This window comes from Pan troglodytes, chromosome 12, assembly GCF_028858775.2.
Source record: "Pan troglodytes isolate AG18354 chromosome 12, NHGRI_mPanTro3-v2.0_pri, whole genome shotgun sequence".
NCBI lineage: Eukaryota > Metazoa > Chordata > Mammalia > Primates > Hominidae > Pan > Pan troglodytes.
This window is the reverse complement of record NC_072410.2, coordinates 10,712,104-10,730,307: the sequence shown is the minus strand read 5'-3', so window position 1 is coordinate 10,730,307 and position 18,204 is coordinate 10,712,104. Positions and strand designations below refer to the sequence as shown.

The window sequence follows — 18,204 nt, the reverse complement described above, 5'->3', positions numbered from 1 at the left end:
ATGCCTATATGAAAACATCTCATATACTTCATAAATATGCTAATTATGTACCCATAAATTTTTTTAAAAATCCTCATGACCTTGGATTACACAATGATGTCTGAGATATGATATAAAAAGACAGGCAACAAAAGAAAAAAACTACACTTCAAAATTAAAACGTTTTGCTTCAAAGGACACCAGCAAGAAAGTAAAAACCCACAGAATGGGAGAAAAATATTTGCAAATCATGGATCTGACAAGGACTAGTATAGACTATATAAAGAACTACAACTACTCAGTTGGCCGGGCGCGCGCGGTGGCTCATGCCTGTAATCCCAGCATTTAGGGAGGCAAGGCGAGAGGATCACTAGAGGCCGGAAGTTCAAGACCAGCCTGTGCAACAGACTCCCGGCTCGAATTTTTTATAAAAAGTGATATAGGAATGAAAAGTACCAGCTGAACTAGGAAAGGGGAAGTTGACAGTAAGGAGGGACTATCAGGGGCAGGAGGATACTGGGTAGTGGTGGTTTAATTCATTGTTTTAATTGTGATGGCTGCATGGTTGTATACATAGGTCAAAACTTAACGCGTACACTTTAAATGTGTGGTTTATTGTATGCCAGTTATAAGGCAATATAGCTGTTAAACACAAACACAATAAAGTTGAAAAACCAGCAGGCATTCCCTGATTAATCGGTATTCTGGGGAGGTAAGGGCTCACAGGAACGCAAAAGAAATTCAGGCTGTAAATCCAGTTGGACGCCCCGCTGCCCCATCCCCTCCATCCGGGACCGCCCGACTCCTCCCCCACCTCCTTCCCCAGGCCTCCCCCGGACTCCAGTCCGGAAGATGCGAGGAGGTGAGCGGGGCCCGACCACTCCTTGGCTTCCCAGGGGTGAGCCTCGCGAGTTAGGAGTTGGGTAGAGAGTCAGCCCGGGGCCCGGCATCCGCTTTTTCGTTGAAGCAACGACTTTGGCCGGATGACTCCCCAGGGTCGGCATCAGCATGGGACTGGGAACAGGTTAAGGGAAATAGAAGAGAACCTGAGAAGACCGCTCTCCTCCAATCCTAATTGACTGAGCCAATGAGAGCCAAAGAGGTCACATGCTCAACTGGGCGGGGAGCGGGTTTCCACCTGCGGCATCTTTAGCAGAGCGGGGAGATGAGTGGGGCGGAATATGGGAGAAAGGGAGGGCCCGCCACGCTCTGGCTGGACACGGCCTTAATCGGCCCGTTCACTCGACGTCTTTGGTTCTACGTTGACCCCAAGAAACCGAAACCGCAGGGCCTAGGGCGGGTGGAACGAGAGGGAACTACATTTCCCAGCAGGCTGCGGAAACGGGACTCCGGCCACTACTTCCGGCGTGTACCGAGAGACTGGCGTCCGGTGTGCAGGTGGCCACATGGATCCTGGCAGCCGGTGGCGGAACCTGCCCAGCGGGCCTAGCCTAAAGCACTTGACTGACCCCTCTTATGGAATCCCGCGGGAACAGCAAAAGGCAGCGTTGCAGGAGCTGACGCGGGCGCATGTGGAGTCCTTCAACTACGCTGTGCACGAGGGCCTCGGCCTCGCGGTGCAGGTGAGCGCGGCGTCCGCTGGCGCCCTTGCCGCGGCGAGGCCAATCCCAGGGAGATGGCTGGGAGGTCACAGTATGACCCCAAATGCATGTGCTCCTTGATCCTGACAGGCGTGGTGGGTAAGCGGGAGAGCACAACATGTTAAACAGGACGCGGTACTGGCCTTCGTGAGACTTGTAGTCGAGGCGTCTTAAGAGATGTATTCGTGATTCTGGAGTGAAAAGTGATTGTGAACCGTAGTTTGGACAGTTTCGGGGTGCTGTGAGAGTGAGGAAGTGGCTTATCTGGGGTGTGCTTCACAATGCACACGGCTTTATATCACGTGAAGACTTACCTCTCCAAAACGTACCTCAAAAGATTCCGAACGTATTTGTAGGTACAGTGTAATGTTCAAGGTTATCCTTCAGTGTCCTTCTCTTAGAGCTTTAAAGAGAGAAACTACTCGTCATTTGTTATGAATTAAGCAGGTGCCGAGGAAGGTATAAATGAGTCATAAAAGCAAGATTGAATCGAAAAGTGTAATTGCATTATTAGCGTAGAGTAATGGTAGCAGAATTCAAGTGAGTATGGTGGGGGAAAGTTTCGTTTAGTCAGCATCCCCAGTGTCTCCAGGCACTAGGCTCAGAGGATGTGGAGGAGGCAGTCCCATGTACGAGACAGTTCATGCATTGAAGTGCTCCCTGTCGTGTTTGGGGGTTGAAGGGGTGAAGATATGAAAGCAGTCCATGCCAATGTTCTTGAGAACTGCTCTGCCAAGGGATTGTGTGGGCTACTGTGGGAGCATATGGGCGGCGCAACTAATCCAGGAGTTTGAGAAAGGGCAGGATTAGGTGAGTTCAAGAAGTGAGAAACGTGCATTTCGTCCAGGGGAAGAGTAGAGCACATGCTTAGGGGACCCTACCTGTGGTTTTGCTGGGTAAGATTTATGTTGTGAGAGATAGGGATACAGATAATGTGGAGAGCTTTGATTGCCAGTCTGATTCTTGAACTCTATTCGGCAAATAATATGGGAGCCATTAAGATTTATTGTTTAGAAAGACTAGAGGGGTGGGGGTTATTTGTATTGTGCCTGGATTGTTACAGTATCATGTCTGTGAGAAAAAATTCCTAATTAAAAGTTAATCGGGCTGGGTGCAGTGGCTCACACCTGTAATCCAGGACTTTGGGAGGCCAAGGCAGAAGGATGACTTGAGCCCAGGATTTCAAGACCAGCTTGGATAACATAGTGAAACCCCATCTCCACAAAAATTTAAAAATTAGTGGGGCATGGTGGTGCGCACCCAAGTAGCTGGTCCCAGCTACTCGGGAGGCTGAGGTGGGAGGATAAGTTGAACCCAGGAATTTGAGGCTGCAGTGAGCTATGATTGTGCCGCTGCACTCCATCCTCGGTAACAGAGTGAGACCTGTCTTTAAAAAAAAAAAATCCAATTGAGAAATTTTAGAAAAGCACTAATTTAAAAATAAGCCAGTCAGCTGGGTGTGGTGGCTCTTGACTGTAATCCCTGCACTTTGGGAGGTCAAGGCGGGTGGATCACTTGAGGTCAGGAGTTCCAGACCAGCCTGGCCAACCTGGTGAAACCCCATCTCTACTAAAAAATACAAAAATTAGCCGGGCATGGTGGCACATGTCTGTAATCCCAGCTACTCAGGAGGCTGAGGCACGAGAATCGCTTGAACCTGGGAGGCGGAGGTTGCAGTGAGCCAAGATTGCACCACTGCATTCCAGCCTGGGTGACAGAGTGAGACTCTCCCAAAAAAATAAATACATAAATAAATAAACCAATTATATGTTAACATTTTTAAGAAAAATATTTTCCAAAGCAAAAAAGAAGTTAGATGAATTGCATTATTAAAAATCTTTTTAATGTCTGGCTTAATGAAAAGACAGCCGGATTCTTATGTCTGCTTGTGCATTCAGTCCCTTGTGGTAATTGTTTTGGTTGAAGTAGATGAAGAAAATTTGGCCCTGCATAGAAAATGATGCCACAACTTAGCTAGGACTATAATAATATAGTATTTGAAAAAGTTCTGTAAAACACAGTAACATAAATAACTAATACTTATAAAGCCAAGGGAAAAAATAGTTATTATATTTTTTACTTACAAAACATAATTTTGCCAAGTTTCTTTGGAGTGAATTCCTCCTTTCTGTGAGTCAGAATTTATGTGTCTGTCTTTTCAAAATACAATTGATTTTTATTACTTGGGGATTCTATATTTGCAAATTCACCTACTCACTAAAATTTACTTCTACTCCAAAAGCACCATGCCCAGAAGCAGCAAAAAAGTTGAGTTGCTCAGTGTCCATTTTCCCAGCTGAGCTCTAACAAGGTGATGCTCGGCCTTCTTGTTTTAAGTTCTTAAACTATAAACAGAGGTTGTCTTCACTATCTATTTAGTGCCGTGTTTTGTGCTTTTTGTTGGTGATTTTGCTGTTTAAAATGTCCCCCAAGCAAAGTATTAAAGTATTAAAGTTCTGTATAAAGTTCCTAAGCACAAAAAGGGTGTGCTGTGCCTTTAGGGGAAAATATTAATACATGCATTTAACATAGGCTTTGTTCAGGCATGCGTTAGGGACTCAATAATATGTATTAAATAAGCTGTCCTTAAACAGAAACCCACATAATGCAAGGTTGTGTATTGATCAGTGGATGAAATCATAGGCTTTGTTCAGGCATGAGTTACGGACTCAATAATATGTATTAAATAAGCTGTCCTTAAACAGAAACACACATAATACAAGATTGTGTGTTGATCAGTTGATGAAATGTGACCAGAGGCTCGCAGGAAGCTAACCATGTATTTACCCTAGGAGCAGTGGTTCAGTATTGGCTAATTCAGTGTTTATGGCAACTGTATAGAACATAACTATTATGAATAATGACAGTTCACTGTATTTCTTTCTAAATAGTGCAGCTGCGTCTTGAGAAAGCAAATCGTCTAATCTCTCTTTTTTTAACTCCATTCTTTTTTTTTTTTTTGAGACAGGATCTCACTTTGTCACCTAGGCTGGAATGCAGTGGCATGGTTATAGCTCACTGCAGCCTCGACCTTCCAGGCTCAAGTGATCCTCCCACCTCAACCTCTTGAGTAGCTGGGACCACAGGCGTGCACCACTATGCCCGGCTAATTTTTTTATTTTTATTTTTTGTAGAGACGGGGTCTCCCCGTGTGGCCCAGCCTGGTCTCAAACTCCTGAGCTCAAGTACTCCTCCTCCCTCGGTCTCCCAAATATTGGGATTACAGGTGTGAGCCACTGCATCTGGCTTTTATTTTTAAATAAAATATGAATTTCTAAAATAATACCAGCTTTAGATAACATTTTAAAATTTAGAAAAGGTAAGTTAACTCACGTGAAGGTGGAGAACCTCCTTGGTATTCTTTCTTGGTTCCATTTTTTCATTTTCATTATTCTAAGACTAAGTCTAGGAGGTTGCTTGTAATTAATATATAGGAGAGCTTGGTGATGCCCCTTCCTCAGAACAGCAAAGCTTCCCCTACAGAATGGTACAAAGAAGTAACTTCTGTGGAAGGGGAAACCCAGCCTGGCCACCATCTTTTCCTTTGCATGGCTCTGGCTTCAGTTTGACGTTGCCATTGTACATTAAGCATCTAGTCTTAAATCCTAAAGGATATTTCCGTATCCTTGCTCTATTAGCAGTAGTCCCGTTTGTCTTGCTATGCACATAGACGAGTTAAGAATACACAAGGCTCTTGGTTCAGAGAACAGGAATTTTGTTCTGTTCACAGCTGTATCCCTAGAGCCTACTACAGTCTCTGACACATGTGGTCACTCAAAACAATCTTGTACTAATAATGCATTGTGGTTTTAAGTATTTAGTGAAGTTATGAGTAGACTGGAGGTAGCTTTTTTTTTTTTTTTTTTTTCTGAGACGGAGTCTCGCTCTGTCGCCCAGGCTGGAGTGCAGTGGCGTGATCTCGGCTCACTGCAGGCTCTGCCTCCCGGGTTCACGCCATTCTCCTGCCTCAGCCTCCTGAGTAGCTGGGACTACAGGCGCCCACCACCACGCCTGGCTAATTTTTTTTGTATTTTTAGTAGAGATGGGGTTTCACCGTGTTAGCCAGGATGGTCTCGATCTCCTGACCTTGTGATCCTCCCACCTCGGCCTCCCAAAGTGCTGAGATTACAGGCGTGAACCACTGCGCCCGGCCAACCGGAGGTAGCCTTAACTGTCCTTTTTAGGTATGTCATGGTGGCATCACAGGCATCAATGTTTGTAGAACACATAAGATTTGGAAGAGTCTTAGAGAAAAAATGCCTTGGAAATGCAAGCAATTTAATAGTGTGAATTGCATTTCAGGCTATACCTCCCTTTGAATTTGCTTTCAAAGATGAGCGTATCTCTTTTACTATTCTGGATGCTGTTATCAGTCCACCTACAGTTCCAAAAGGGACCATCTGCAAAGAGGCCAATGTTTATCCAGCAGAATGCCGGGGCCGAAGGAGTACCTACCGTGGGAAGTTGACAGTGAGTACTAGTGATGCTGTGTGACTCTCAACACTGCACATATTTGGGAGTAGGGCGGGTGCCTAATAAAGTTTATGCCAGAAATTGCTTTCTTGGTGCTATTGTCTAAGAGATCCCACCTTCTAAATCTAAGGCATAAAATAATTTAATTGATCTTCTTCCTCAGTCTTTGAAAATACTCATTTGTTCTCGTAAATGCCGATATTTCTGTTAAGTAACTTTTTCTCTTGTTTTCATTTAGGCTGATATCAACTGGGCAGTGAATGGAATCTCAAAAGGAATCATTAAGCAGTTTCTTGGCTATGTTCCCATCATGGTGAAATCCAAGCTTTGCAACTTACGTAACCTTCCCCCACAAGCCCTCATTGAGCACCATGAGGAGGCGGAGGTAATCACGGGCGTCCAGGCATGAGACAGTAGAGAAGGCCTGGGCTGGGAGTAAGAAGACGAGAAGTGTGTCAGTGTTTTCCTTCTGTGCTCCGATTTCTGGATAGGTGAAAGAGATACCAGTATCTTGCCTGCATACAGTGTATGGCTCTGAATAACTATCAAATTAGACAGTATGAAAAAGTGGCTGTAAAATTAGAGAATATTATTGTTCGGGGGGAAGAACTGGTAGGTTTTTCCCTAATTTTCTGAATGATAGAGACATACTTCCACGAAATTTGTTTTTTTTTTTTCCAAGCTGTCTTAATCCACAAAGCTATTGTCAAAAATGTCTATTTATCTGGGCATGGTGGTGGCATGGATCTGTAGTCCCAGCTAACTGGGAGGCTGAGGCGGGAGCATCAGTTGAGCCCAGGAGGCCTGACTACAGTGAGCCATGATTGTGCCACTGCACTCCAGCCCGGGAGACAGAGTGAGACCCCGTCACTAAAAAAGTAAAATAAAAATGTCTGCTTTGCTAACAGTAAGATTCTGTGCGCATATTAAATGACTTATATGCATTCCCTTCATCATTTCTTTCAGCTATATTAGGTGGCTTTGCAGTGTTGAGTTGAGGTAATCAAGATGAACAGACAGTGCCTACTAAATAGGTAGATGGTGTTATGTGGTGGGAAGAGGGTTTTGGTGTCAGATCTGGGTTTGACACACAGCTCTTCCGCTTATCAGTCTTGTGGTTTGGGGAAGTTAATCTCCCTGAGCCTCAGTTTCCTCTGCTGCAAGTGGGTATAATAGCTACCCCACTCATTGTTATGAGAATTAAATGTTATGATAACATAGAGCACCTACTATAATATGCCTGTTTCATAGTAGGCAATTCGTAAATAGTAGCTGTTTATTACAGAAATGTGATATTGAGCAGAGCTATTAAAAATATTTTTCTATTTAGCTAATCCAAATTTCTGGTTTCCAGAGCTTTCATACAATCAAGTTTTTGAACTTATTTGGGAAATCATACTCGTATGGAAGCAAAATGGTTACAGTTTTTAATCTTTCTTTTTTTTTTTTTGAGACGGAGTCTCCCTGTCTCACCCAGGTTGGAGCGCAGTGGCGCAATCTTGGCTCACTGCAAGCTCCGCCTCCTGGGTTCAAGCCATTCTCCTGCCTCAGCCTCCCGAGTAGCTGGGACTACAGGCGCCCACTACCACGCCTGGCTAATTTTTTGTATTTTTAGTAGAGATGGGGTTTCACTGTGTTAGCCAGGATGGTCTCGATCTCCTGACCTTGTGATGCTCCTGTCTCAGCCTCCCAAAGTGCTGTGATTACAGGCGTGAGCCACCGCGCCCGGCCCAGTTTTTATCTTTCAACACGTCTTTGGAGTAAGTTTTTTTTAGTGTTATTTGAAGACTGAAGTCATTTTAGGGGACAGAAAGGCAAGATAGGTTGATCCTGTCTGATAAAGAGAAGTACCCTGTTTTTCTTCCATACTTTTTTCCCATGTCCCTAGGACCTTTGTAATATACTTGAGAACTGTTAATTCACACAAAGACAGTGTCTGTGTACTGTTTTCAAGGGATCAGTAGTACATTTCACCTCTGTGTTCCTATTCTGTGTGTTGTACTACCTTTGGCTAGGAGTGAGGTTCATGTTTACAGTTAGTCATGTATCTTTGTTTAACAAGTTGCAATTCATCTTTTTGGCAGGAAATGGGGGGCTATTTTATAATCAATGGCATTGAAAAAGTCATCCGAATGTTGATTATGCCTCGGAGAAATTTTCCCATTGCAATGATAAGACCAAAATGGAAAACCAGAGGGCCTGGTTATACTCAGTATGGTAAGTTCTGGAGATTATTAGAATATTTTTTAAGGAAAATTTAAAACTTTTTTTTTTTGAAGTAGATGCATCCAAATGGTCTTTGATATTTTTGTTTCTTTTTTTTTTTTTTCTGAGACAGGGTCTCACTCTGTCACCCAGGCTGGAGTGCAGAGTGGTGTGATTACAGCTCGCCATAGCCTCAACCTTCCCAGGCTGAGATGGTCCTCCCACCCCAGCCTTCCAAGTAGCTGGGACCACAGGCACGTGCCACCATGCCTAGCTAATTTTTTTTTTTTTTTTTTTTGGTAGGGATGGGGTTTCACCATGTTGCCCAGGCTGATCTCGAACTCTTGGGCTCAAGCAGTCCTTCTGCCTCAGCCTCCCAAAGTGCTGAGATTACATGCATGAGCCACCGTGTCTGGTCTTTCTTTTGTTTTTTGTTGTTTTTCTATTGAGCATTCTTGTGTTAAGTTTTCATAATTGGGATGGAAGAAGAAATGGAGAGATGTTAGTCAGAGGATACAGACTTGCAGTTACAAGATGAATAAGTTCTGGGGATCTGATGTACAGCCTGGTGATGATAGTAATACTGTACTGCTTAAAATTGATGAGTACATTTTAAGTGTCTCAACCACACACGCGTGCACACGTACTACAAATGATAACTATGAGTGGTGATTGATGTTTTCATCAGTTTGATTGTGGAAATCATTATAATATATGTATATGTATATTCAAGGTATTGTACACCTTGAATATATATGATTTTTATCAATCATAAGCATTTTAAAATTCACTTTTGCAAACTGAAAGAGCATGTGTATTTTTGTTACTACTTATGAAGATGGAAGCTAGTCTGGCTTGACCATAGGTGAATGTGGGCCTTGGATGTCTTCTGGTTCAGGCCACTGTGGTACACCCCTCAGGGTCTCTGTCTGACAGCCACCTGGCCTCTGTTGGAACATTCTCTTTGACAGTGCCTAAGACAGCATGTTGTATTCTTGAGCAACCCTGACAGTTAAACAATTTTTCCTGATAGTTGAGCTAAAAATCAGACCTTAATTATAGCCATATATACTATACCTAGAAAAACAGCATGCCTGAATGTCTAGTGATTTTCTTTTGCATCAGTTGATGGTAGTATGTCTTAGCAGTCTTTGCCTGAAACTGAAATAAAATCTAAAATTCTACTTTTCTCCATTGGAACTATTAGATCAAGCACCATGTCTTGACCAGACTCCACAGTTTAAGGCGGATATAAAGTGCTAAGAGATGTGGACTCTGTCCTGGAGGGAAACTTTGAAGTTTGCTTAAATTCATAGTTTCAGTTATTTTACATTAGTGTTTCTCAATCTGGGTAGGTTTTGCATGCAAGAGGACATTTGCTGAGGTTTAGAAACATTTTTGATTGCCAGTCTTGGCTAAACTTAGTGATTTGGCTTTAATTGTGTCTAAGAGGGTAAGATTGTTCAGAAAGAAAATGGTTGAAGCAATTAAGATATCAATGAGTTTCTGATTTTTTTGTTGTTTGGTTCAATAGGAGTTTCAATGCACTGTGTGAGGGAAGAACATTCCGCTGTCAATATGAACCTCCACTACTTGGAAAATGGCACTGTTATGTTGAACTTTATTTACCGGAAAGAACTGTTCTTTCTTCCTTTGGGATTTGCACTTAAGGTATGACTTAATGAATGCATTCTTTTGTTATGAAGAAATTCATTGGGGGTAGTATCCTGTGCACATTGGATGGATTCTCCTTGTTAAAATAATACTGTACTAGTTGTCCACTGCTCCAAAACAAATTACCTCAAAATTCAATAGCTTAAAACTCAATAAATTTCTGTCTCACAGTTTCTGCGGGTCGGGAGTTTGGGAGTGCTTTGGCTGGGCAGTTGTGGCCCAGGGTCTCAGGAGGTTGCATGGAGATGTCAGACAGGACTGCAGTCATTTTGAGGACTTCCAAGGTGGCTCACTCACATGGCTGGCAAATCTGCTGGTTGTTGGCAGGAGGTCTCCTCATGGGGTTGCTCTCTACATGGCCCTTTCTGTAGGCTGCTTGAGGCAACTGTCTTCCTCCATATAGTTAGCTGAGACAACAGAGAGCAGAAGATGCAGAAGGAAAAAGCTGCAGTGCCCTTTGTGATCTAGCCCTGGGAGTCTCCCATTATCTTTTTCACCACATTCTCTTGGTCAAGCAGGCCAGCCTTGATTCGGCATGGGAGGAAACTACACGTTTGTGAACACCAGGAGATGAGGACCCTGGAGGCAATTTTGCTGTCTGGCTATCATACAAAGAATGCTTTATTTTAGAGAGTTTACTTTGATTCAGCAATAGCAGAGTGCTAATTTTCCTTGGGTATTAAAAAAATGAGAGAAGGTAATTATTAGTGAATAGATAAAGTATTTTAGTTATTAGTGAGCAATTAAACCTTTTATTTTCTATTCTAGGCACTTGTCAGCTTTTCTGATTATCAGATCTTTCAGGAGCTCATCAAAGGAAAAGAGGATGATTCTTTCCTTAGGAACTCTGTTTCTCAGATGTTAAGGATTGTAATGGAAGAGGGTTGTTTGACACAAAAACAGGTCCTTAACTACCTAGGTGAATGCTTCAGAGTAAAACTCAATGTTCCTGACTGGTACCCAAATGAGCAAGCTGCGGAGTTCCTGTTTAAGTATGTGTGCTTTGTCTAAACTGTTTCTGGAGGGGCGGAGGGCTGTCAGTGGTTCTTTGTATTGGTTGCAGTTTGGGCGGGCGAGTCATTTGGGAATGAGAATAAATCTTGGGGTAGAATCCTGGTCCTTGCTAGCCGGGGGCTACCTTTGTTTTTGCGGCCCTCCTCACTTGTATTTTTTTAGTAGTCGTGTTTTATTTTATAGTACTTTTTAACTTTTATTTTGAAATCATTTCAGACTTCCGGAATAATGTCCAAATAGTACATTGGATTCTAATTGTGAACATTTCATTCATTTACATTTACTTTTTTACTTTCTGTGTACACAGATGTACATTTTTCTTTCTGTACAATCCCTGAAAGTTGCAGGGATTGTATCACTTTATTTCTCCAAAGCAAGGACTTTGTCTTATATAACCACTGTATAATTACTAAAGAAGCCAGCTCCATACTGGTGCTGTCCAGTGCATAGCCACCAGCCACATGATAAGCACTTCAAATGTGGCAGTGTAGCTCAAAAACTGAATGCTTAATTTTATTTAATTAAAGTTAAGTAAGCATGAGTTGGGGATCTTGGTTAATAGAACATTAAGTAGTATTACCAACTGAATTGTTTTAAGCTTTTTTTTTTTTCTGTTTTCACAGCCAGTGCATCTGTATCCACTTGAAATCCAATACTGAAAAGTTTTATATGCTTTGTCTCATGACGCGAAAGCTCTTTGCTTTAGCCAAAGGAGAGTGCATGGAGGACAATCCTGATAGTTTGGTGAACCAGGAAGTCCTCACACCGGGTCAGCTCTTCCTTATGTTCCTGAAGGTAAATGCATGCTATGTCCACCCTTGGCCAGTGGTACCACTTGTGGAATGGTGTGACTTTGTCCAGCAGTACTGTTTTCTGCATGTTTATAGTTTCTAGTTTTGGCATTTTGTGTGGTCTCTTTTTTGTTTGTTCATTTAGCAGTAAGGGAATCAGAAATCCTAGCTTACACCAGGTTTGGAAATTTGCTTAATATTTTTATATAAAGATCACATCAAATCTTGGTCACAGTGTTAATGATAAAAAGCAAATGGCCTGTATTTATACATATGGTTGATCCTCATTATTTGTAGATTCTGTATTTGTGAACTCATTCACTGGCTAAAATTTATTTGTAACCCTAATGTCAGTGCTCGGTGCTTTCATGATTATTCACATACATGAGCAGAGCAGTGAAGAATTTAGGTCTCCTGAGGCAAATGTTACAGCTGAGGCGGGGCAGGGCGATGCTCTGCTTTCCGGTTTCAGCTCATACTATAAAGATGGTCCTTTTTGAGGTGCACTCAGTGCTATGTTTTTCACATTGTCGTGCTTCTTATTGGTGACTTTTTTGTTTTTTTTTTGAGACAGGGTCTCAGCCTCAACCTCCCAGGCTCAAGCAATCCTCCCACCTCAGCCTCCTGAGCAGCTGGGACTATAGACATTCACCACCACACCCAGCTAATTTTTAATTTTTTTTGTAGAAACAGGGTCCCACTATGTTGTACAGGCTGGTCTCAAACTCCTGGGCTCATGTGATCCTCCTGTTTCAGCCTCCCAAAGTGATAGGATTGGAGACATGAGCCACTGAGCCTGGCCAGTTTTTGCTGTTTATAATGGTCCCCAAGCATAGCACTGAAGCACTGTCTAGTGTTCAGGGTTAATGAATTAACAAGGTATGTTAAATAAGGTGCCTTTCAACAAAAGCTTACATTAAACAAGATTGTATATTGATCCGTTGACCAGAATGTTATGACCAGAGACTTGCAGGAACCCAGCCCTGTATTTTTCCCCAGGAGTAGTGGTTTTATATGTGTTAATTCAGTGTTCATTAGAACATAGCTACTGTGAGTAGTGAAATTTGACTGTAGATGTATATAGAGAAAAAGTTGGCATGGCACAAAAATGATTTCAGAAGAATATTGATTCAGTGGCATTTTATATTTTGCATCTTATCCTCAAAAAGATGTAATCTAAGAGTTAATATATTTTTAGTAGAGGTGGGGTTTCACCATGTCAGCCAGGCTGGTCTCGAACTCCTGACCTCAGGTGATCCACCTGCCTCAGCCTCCCAAAGTGCTGGGATTACAGGTGTGAGCCACTGTGCCTGGCTTCTAATTTATTTTATTTTATTTTGAGACAGAGTCTTGCTCTGTCTCCCAGGCTGGAGTGCAGTGCTACGATCTCAGCTCGCTGCAACCTCCACCTCCCGGGTTCAAACAATTCTCCTGCCTCAGCCTCCCGGGTATCTAGGATTACAGGCGCGTGCCACCACGCCCGGCTAATTTTTTTATTTTTAGTAGAGACGGGATTTCACCATGTTGGCCAGGCTGGTCTCGAACTCCTGACCTCAAGTGAGCCACCCACCTTGGCCTCCCAAAGTGCTAGGATTACAGGCGTGAGCTACCACACCCGGCCTTCTAATTTCCTATCTAGGTAGTAATTCTTATTTACATTCTTCCCGAAAGGTAATAGTCTTTGTTTCTGTTTGCTCTGTCCATAAAATTAGATTGAAAAATTTCAGCAGCCTAGAATTTTCCTGACAAAAATGGAAAGCAGGCAGCGTAAGTTTTCTCTTATTAATTTAATCTGTTATTAAATTAACCTTTCAAGTAAAGGTTAATTTACATTTCCCATCTACTTAAAGTGAAGCATGGTGAGCTCATTGTATTCCACACTTATAAATCTGTCTTCATTCCACATCAATTCCTAATTAGCAAAAAAAAGAAAAGAAAAAGAAATGAGACCAGGAGTACAGTGGCTCATGCCTGTAATCCCAGCACGTTGGGAGGCTGAGGCAGAAGGGTAACTTGAGCCCAAGGAGTTTGAGATCAGCCTGGACAGCACAGAGAGATCGCTACAGAAATAATAAAAACTATTAGCAGTGGCCGGGTGCGGTGGCTCACGCCTATAATCCCAGCACTTTGAGATGCCAAGGTGGGTGCATCTTCTGATCTCAGGAGTTCAAGACTAGCCTGGGCAACATTGCAAAACCCTGTCTCTACAAAAAATATAAAAATTAGCTGGGCATGCTGGCATGCTGCAGCAATTCCAGCTACTCAGGAGGCTGAGGCAGGAGAGTTGCATGAGCCTGGGAGACGGAGGTTACAGTGAGTTGAGATCACGCCACTGCACTCCAGCCTGGGCGACAGAGCAAGACCCTGTCTCCAAAAAAAACCTGTTAGCTGGGCATGGTGGTACATGACTGTGGTCCCAGCCACTTGGGAGGCTGAGGTGGGATCCCTGAGCCCAGGAGGTCAAGGCTGCAATAAGGGGTGATTCTGCCACTGCACTCTAGCCTGGGCGACAGAGCAAGACCTTATCTCAAAAAGAAAAAAAAAAACACACCTGGTGCGGTGGCTCACACCTGTAATCCCAGCACTTTGGGAGGCCAGGGTGGGAGGATCACTTGAGCCCAGGAGTTTGAGATCAATCTGGGCAAACAGCCCAGAGACAAAACTTCGTCTCTACAAATAATTTTTAAAAAATTTAGCCAGGCCTGGTGGGCCACACCTGTGGTCCCAGCTACTCAGCAGGCTGAGGTAAGAGGATTGCCTGAGCCCAGGCGGCGGAGGATGCAGTGTGCTGTGATCACACCAGTGCACTCCAGCCTAAGTGACAGAGCAAGACCCTGTCTCAACAGAAAAAAGAAATGAGTCTTCTGTAGCAAGGCGTTACTAATGTGACCTGTGTCAGCAACAAGAGAAACCAAGGGAAAATTGGGGCTTTTTCAGAGAATTCATTGCCGAGTATCTGATTTCCTTACCAGCTATGTTAAAGCTTTTAAACCTTTGAGTTTGGAGCATAAAAACAATCTTCAGAAGATACATAACCATGACATAAGATGAATTATAGACTGTTAAAAATTCACATTGTATTTACATTGAAATAAGCGATATGAAATTGAAAAATAGCAACCATATTTTCTGTATTATTGTAGATTAACCATAAAACACTTCAGTTAGCTTTTCTGGTTTTGATTTTAAACCCAAATAAGGAAGTAGACATAGTTATGAAAAAAAAGGGAGAAGAACACAAACAAATCAGTTGTCAAGATCCAGGGCTTCTTATTCCATCTTGACTGTGAAGATGAAGTGTTCAGTGTACACCTGATAAAAACATTTATGACACAGGAAGATGTAGGCTCAAGAAAGGAATCTAAACAGCAACCAGCAGAGGTGGAGCAGTGATGCCAGGCTCTTCCACTCAAACTTGATTCTCTGGTTTCACTTGATAAAGTCCAAACCTACATTAACACCCTTGTTGGGTGAGCTAACAGCTTCCTTCACTCCCTGGTAATTCCCTTATCTGTACATTACAGATTTTTAGTAGTGTACTTACAAATCCTACTAGTGTGTAGTCAGTTGTGAGATTCATTGTAACATTTTATAAAATATATTCCTTCTTCCCACACCTCTCCAAAATTTATTCCTTCCAAGTACTGAAAATTTAATATTACTGCACCACAGTGATATTAAATGCAGTGTCAGTGCCAGAGAATATGCAGAAATGAAATGTGTCACTTCCAGTGCTGTCTTCTGGAAGAATAGTTAGGTCTTCCAAGTGTGAGTGTTCAAACACTGATAGTTTGAAGAGGTGGATTATCAATAGTCAATGGCTAATGTGTTGACTCAGGGGCCTGCTGGAAAAGGTATACATTAGTGACCTATGTACATCTTCCACGTTTTCTTCCAAATATCAAATATAGGAGAGAACCTATCTCCAACATTCTCTTAGGTATTTTCAGTGGTTTCTGAACCACCCATAGAAAGCGCTGATGGTGTATAGTCTTTTTTTCTTTTATTTTTAGTTGACATGTAATAACTGTCCATATTTATCGGGTATACAGTGATTTTTCCATATATGTCAATAATGTATAATGATCAAATCAGAGTAATTAACACATTCATCACCTCAAACATGTATCATTTTTTTGTGTTGTGAACATTCGAAATCCCCTCTTCTAGCTTTTTGAAAATATACAATAAGGCTGGGTGTGGTGGCTCACGCCTGTAATCCCAGCACTTTGGAAGCTGAGGCAAGAGGATTGCTTGAGCCCAGGAGTTTGAGACCAGCCTAGGCAACAAAGTGAGACCCCCATCTCTACAAAAAAAATTTAAAAATTAGCCAGGCATGGTGGCACATACCTATGGTCCCACCTACTTAGGAGGTTGAGGCAGGAGGATCCCTTGAACCCAGGAGGTTGAGGCTGCAGTGAAAAAATATACAACAAATATAGTTAACTGTATTCAACCCACAGTGCTGCAGAACACCAGAACTCATTCCTCCAGTCTAGCTGTAATTTTGGAATTGCAGGCTGCTTTAGGCTTTTCACTTAGTGTTGGCAGCATAGATTAAGATGGACTGTGTAGTTCGTGTGATTGGTTTTAGATGTATAACAAGTATAATGGGTGAAGGAGGGCATCACACTGAAGAGCTATCCTTTCTGCACCTGAAAAGCCCTCTTTCAGGTTTTTGGTTTTGATGTATGTTAGTAGACCTTTGTTAAAGATCGTACAGATTACATGGGAATAAATATGAAGTTTGTGATAATTGAAACACATACTATTTTATTTTATTGAGAATAGGGTCTTGCCCTGTTTCCCAGGCTGGAGTGCAGTGGCACAGTCATGGCTCACTGAGGCCTTAGGCTCCCGGACTCGAGCGATCCTTCCGCCTCAGCCTCCCAAGTAGCTGGAACTACAGGCACGCCCCACCCCCTCACCCCACCCCCTCTGGCTAATTTTTTTGTAAACAGGGTTTTGTTTCACCATTTTGCCCAGTCTCATGTTGAACTCTTGGTCTCAAGCAATCCACTCAATCCTGGGATTATAGATGTGAGCCACCACACCTGGCTCACATACTATTTTATATTAATTTTTTTTTCTTATTTCAGGAAAAACTGGAAGGTTGGTTAGTGTCTATTAAAATAGCTTTTGATAAGAAGGCTCAGAAGACCAGTGTTTCCATGAACACTGACAATTTGATGAAGATTTTTACAATGGGCATAGACCTTACCAAACCATTTGAATACCTTTTTGCTACGGGGAATCTGCGTTCTAAAACAGGTAAAATTAAATAGATCATTTTAGTTAATGTTTTTCAAATTATTTGCTTAGTGTAGATTTGCCTGTCCCTGAGAGTTCTTTTTAAAAGCAAACCCCACGAAAAAAGTAAATTTCTCATAACTATGACTTCGACAACTATCGGTCTAAAGGGCTTTAGACAAGGTGTCTGTATCGCTAAAATTTAATTCAGATAACTGAATACATTTTCTCTGCTTCCTTCTAGAAAATGAAAGACCACTTAGACCTCTGAGGAAGGCTTGCCTAACAGGAATTCTAGATGGGTTGCTATACATGCCCATCTCTAAACCATTTGCCTTGCCTCAGAGTGACCTGAGAGGCCAGGTGTGGTGGCTCATGCCTGTAATCCCAACACTTTGGGAGACCAAGGTAGGAGGGTCACTTGAGCCTAGGAGGTCAAGGCTGCAGTGAGCTGTGATTGCACCACTGTACTCCAGCCTGGTGACAGAGTGAGACCCTGTCTCAACAAAAAAGAGAATGACCCTAGAAACTTAAAAAGTGGTAATTGGGAATTCAGAATTTTTTTTTTTTTTCTTTTTTGAGTCGGGGTCTCACTCTGTCACCCAGTCTAGAGTGCAGTGGCAGGATCATGGCTCACTGCAGCCTTGACTTCCCAGGCTCAGGTGATCCTCCGACATCAGCCCCACGAGTAGCTGTGACTACAGGCATAAGCCACCACACCTGGCTAATTTTTGGATTTTTTGTAGAGATGGGGTTTCGCTATGCTGCTGAGGCTGGTCTGGAACTCTTGAGCTCTGGTGAACCACCCACCTTGGCCTCCCAAAGTGCTGGGATTATAGCATGAACCACTGTGCCCCGCCCTTTTTTTTTTTTTTTTTTAACCCATGTTACTGTTGCCGATTCTTTCATTAGCCTGCTTTCTTGCTTGTCTATTATCTGACTCTCTCGGATGAATTTAACTACTTGCCATTTTATTAACTCATTTAATGTTCACCCACAAAGGAGGTCATAGAGGAGACAGGGAACTAGTTGGGGCTAATACAGTTTGTGAAATCTGGGGATTATTTTACATATTTTTTTGTGAACTCTTTACACTCATCAGAGCTAGGAGAATAAATGTTGTAATAATTCATTCTATGATCTGTAGAGTGCTCTGAGGTTTTGTCGTCATAAAGCCTCAACAATTTCCATTTTTTAAAAGATTGGCCCATTTTTGA

The 18,204-nt window shown here is 42.5% G+C and overlaps 1 protein-coding gene across 1 annotated transcript in view; it reads left to right on the top strand.

The window, feature by feature from the left end:
- The first annotated feature begins 820 nt into the window (after nt 1-820).
- Nucleotides 821-18,204, top strand: part of POLR1B (RNA polymerase I subunit B) — a 35,524-nt gene continuing 18,140 nt past the window's right edge. The window contains exons 1-9 of the mRNA XM_063789408.1: nt 821-841; nt 1,312-1,562; nt 5,883-6,050; nt 6,292-6,438; nt 8,138-8,270; nt 9,793-9,929; nt 10,701-10,924; nt 11,570-11,741; nt 16,837-17,008. Coding sequence (XP_063645478.1) covers nt 832-841; nt 1,312-1,562; nt 5,883-6,050; nt 6,292-6,438; nt 8,138-8,270; nt 9,793-9,929; nt 10,701-10,924; nt 11,570-11,741; nt 16,837-17,008 — 1,414 coding nt within the window. The 5' untranslated portion in view covers nt 821-831. The remainder of the gene's footprint in view (nt 842-1,311; nt 1,563-5,882; nt 6,051-6,291; nt 6,439-8,137; nt 8,271-9,792; nt 9,930-10,700; nt 10,925-11,569; nt 11,742-16,836; nt 17,009-18,204) is intronic.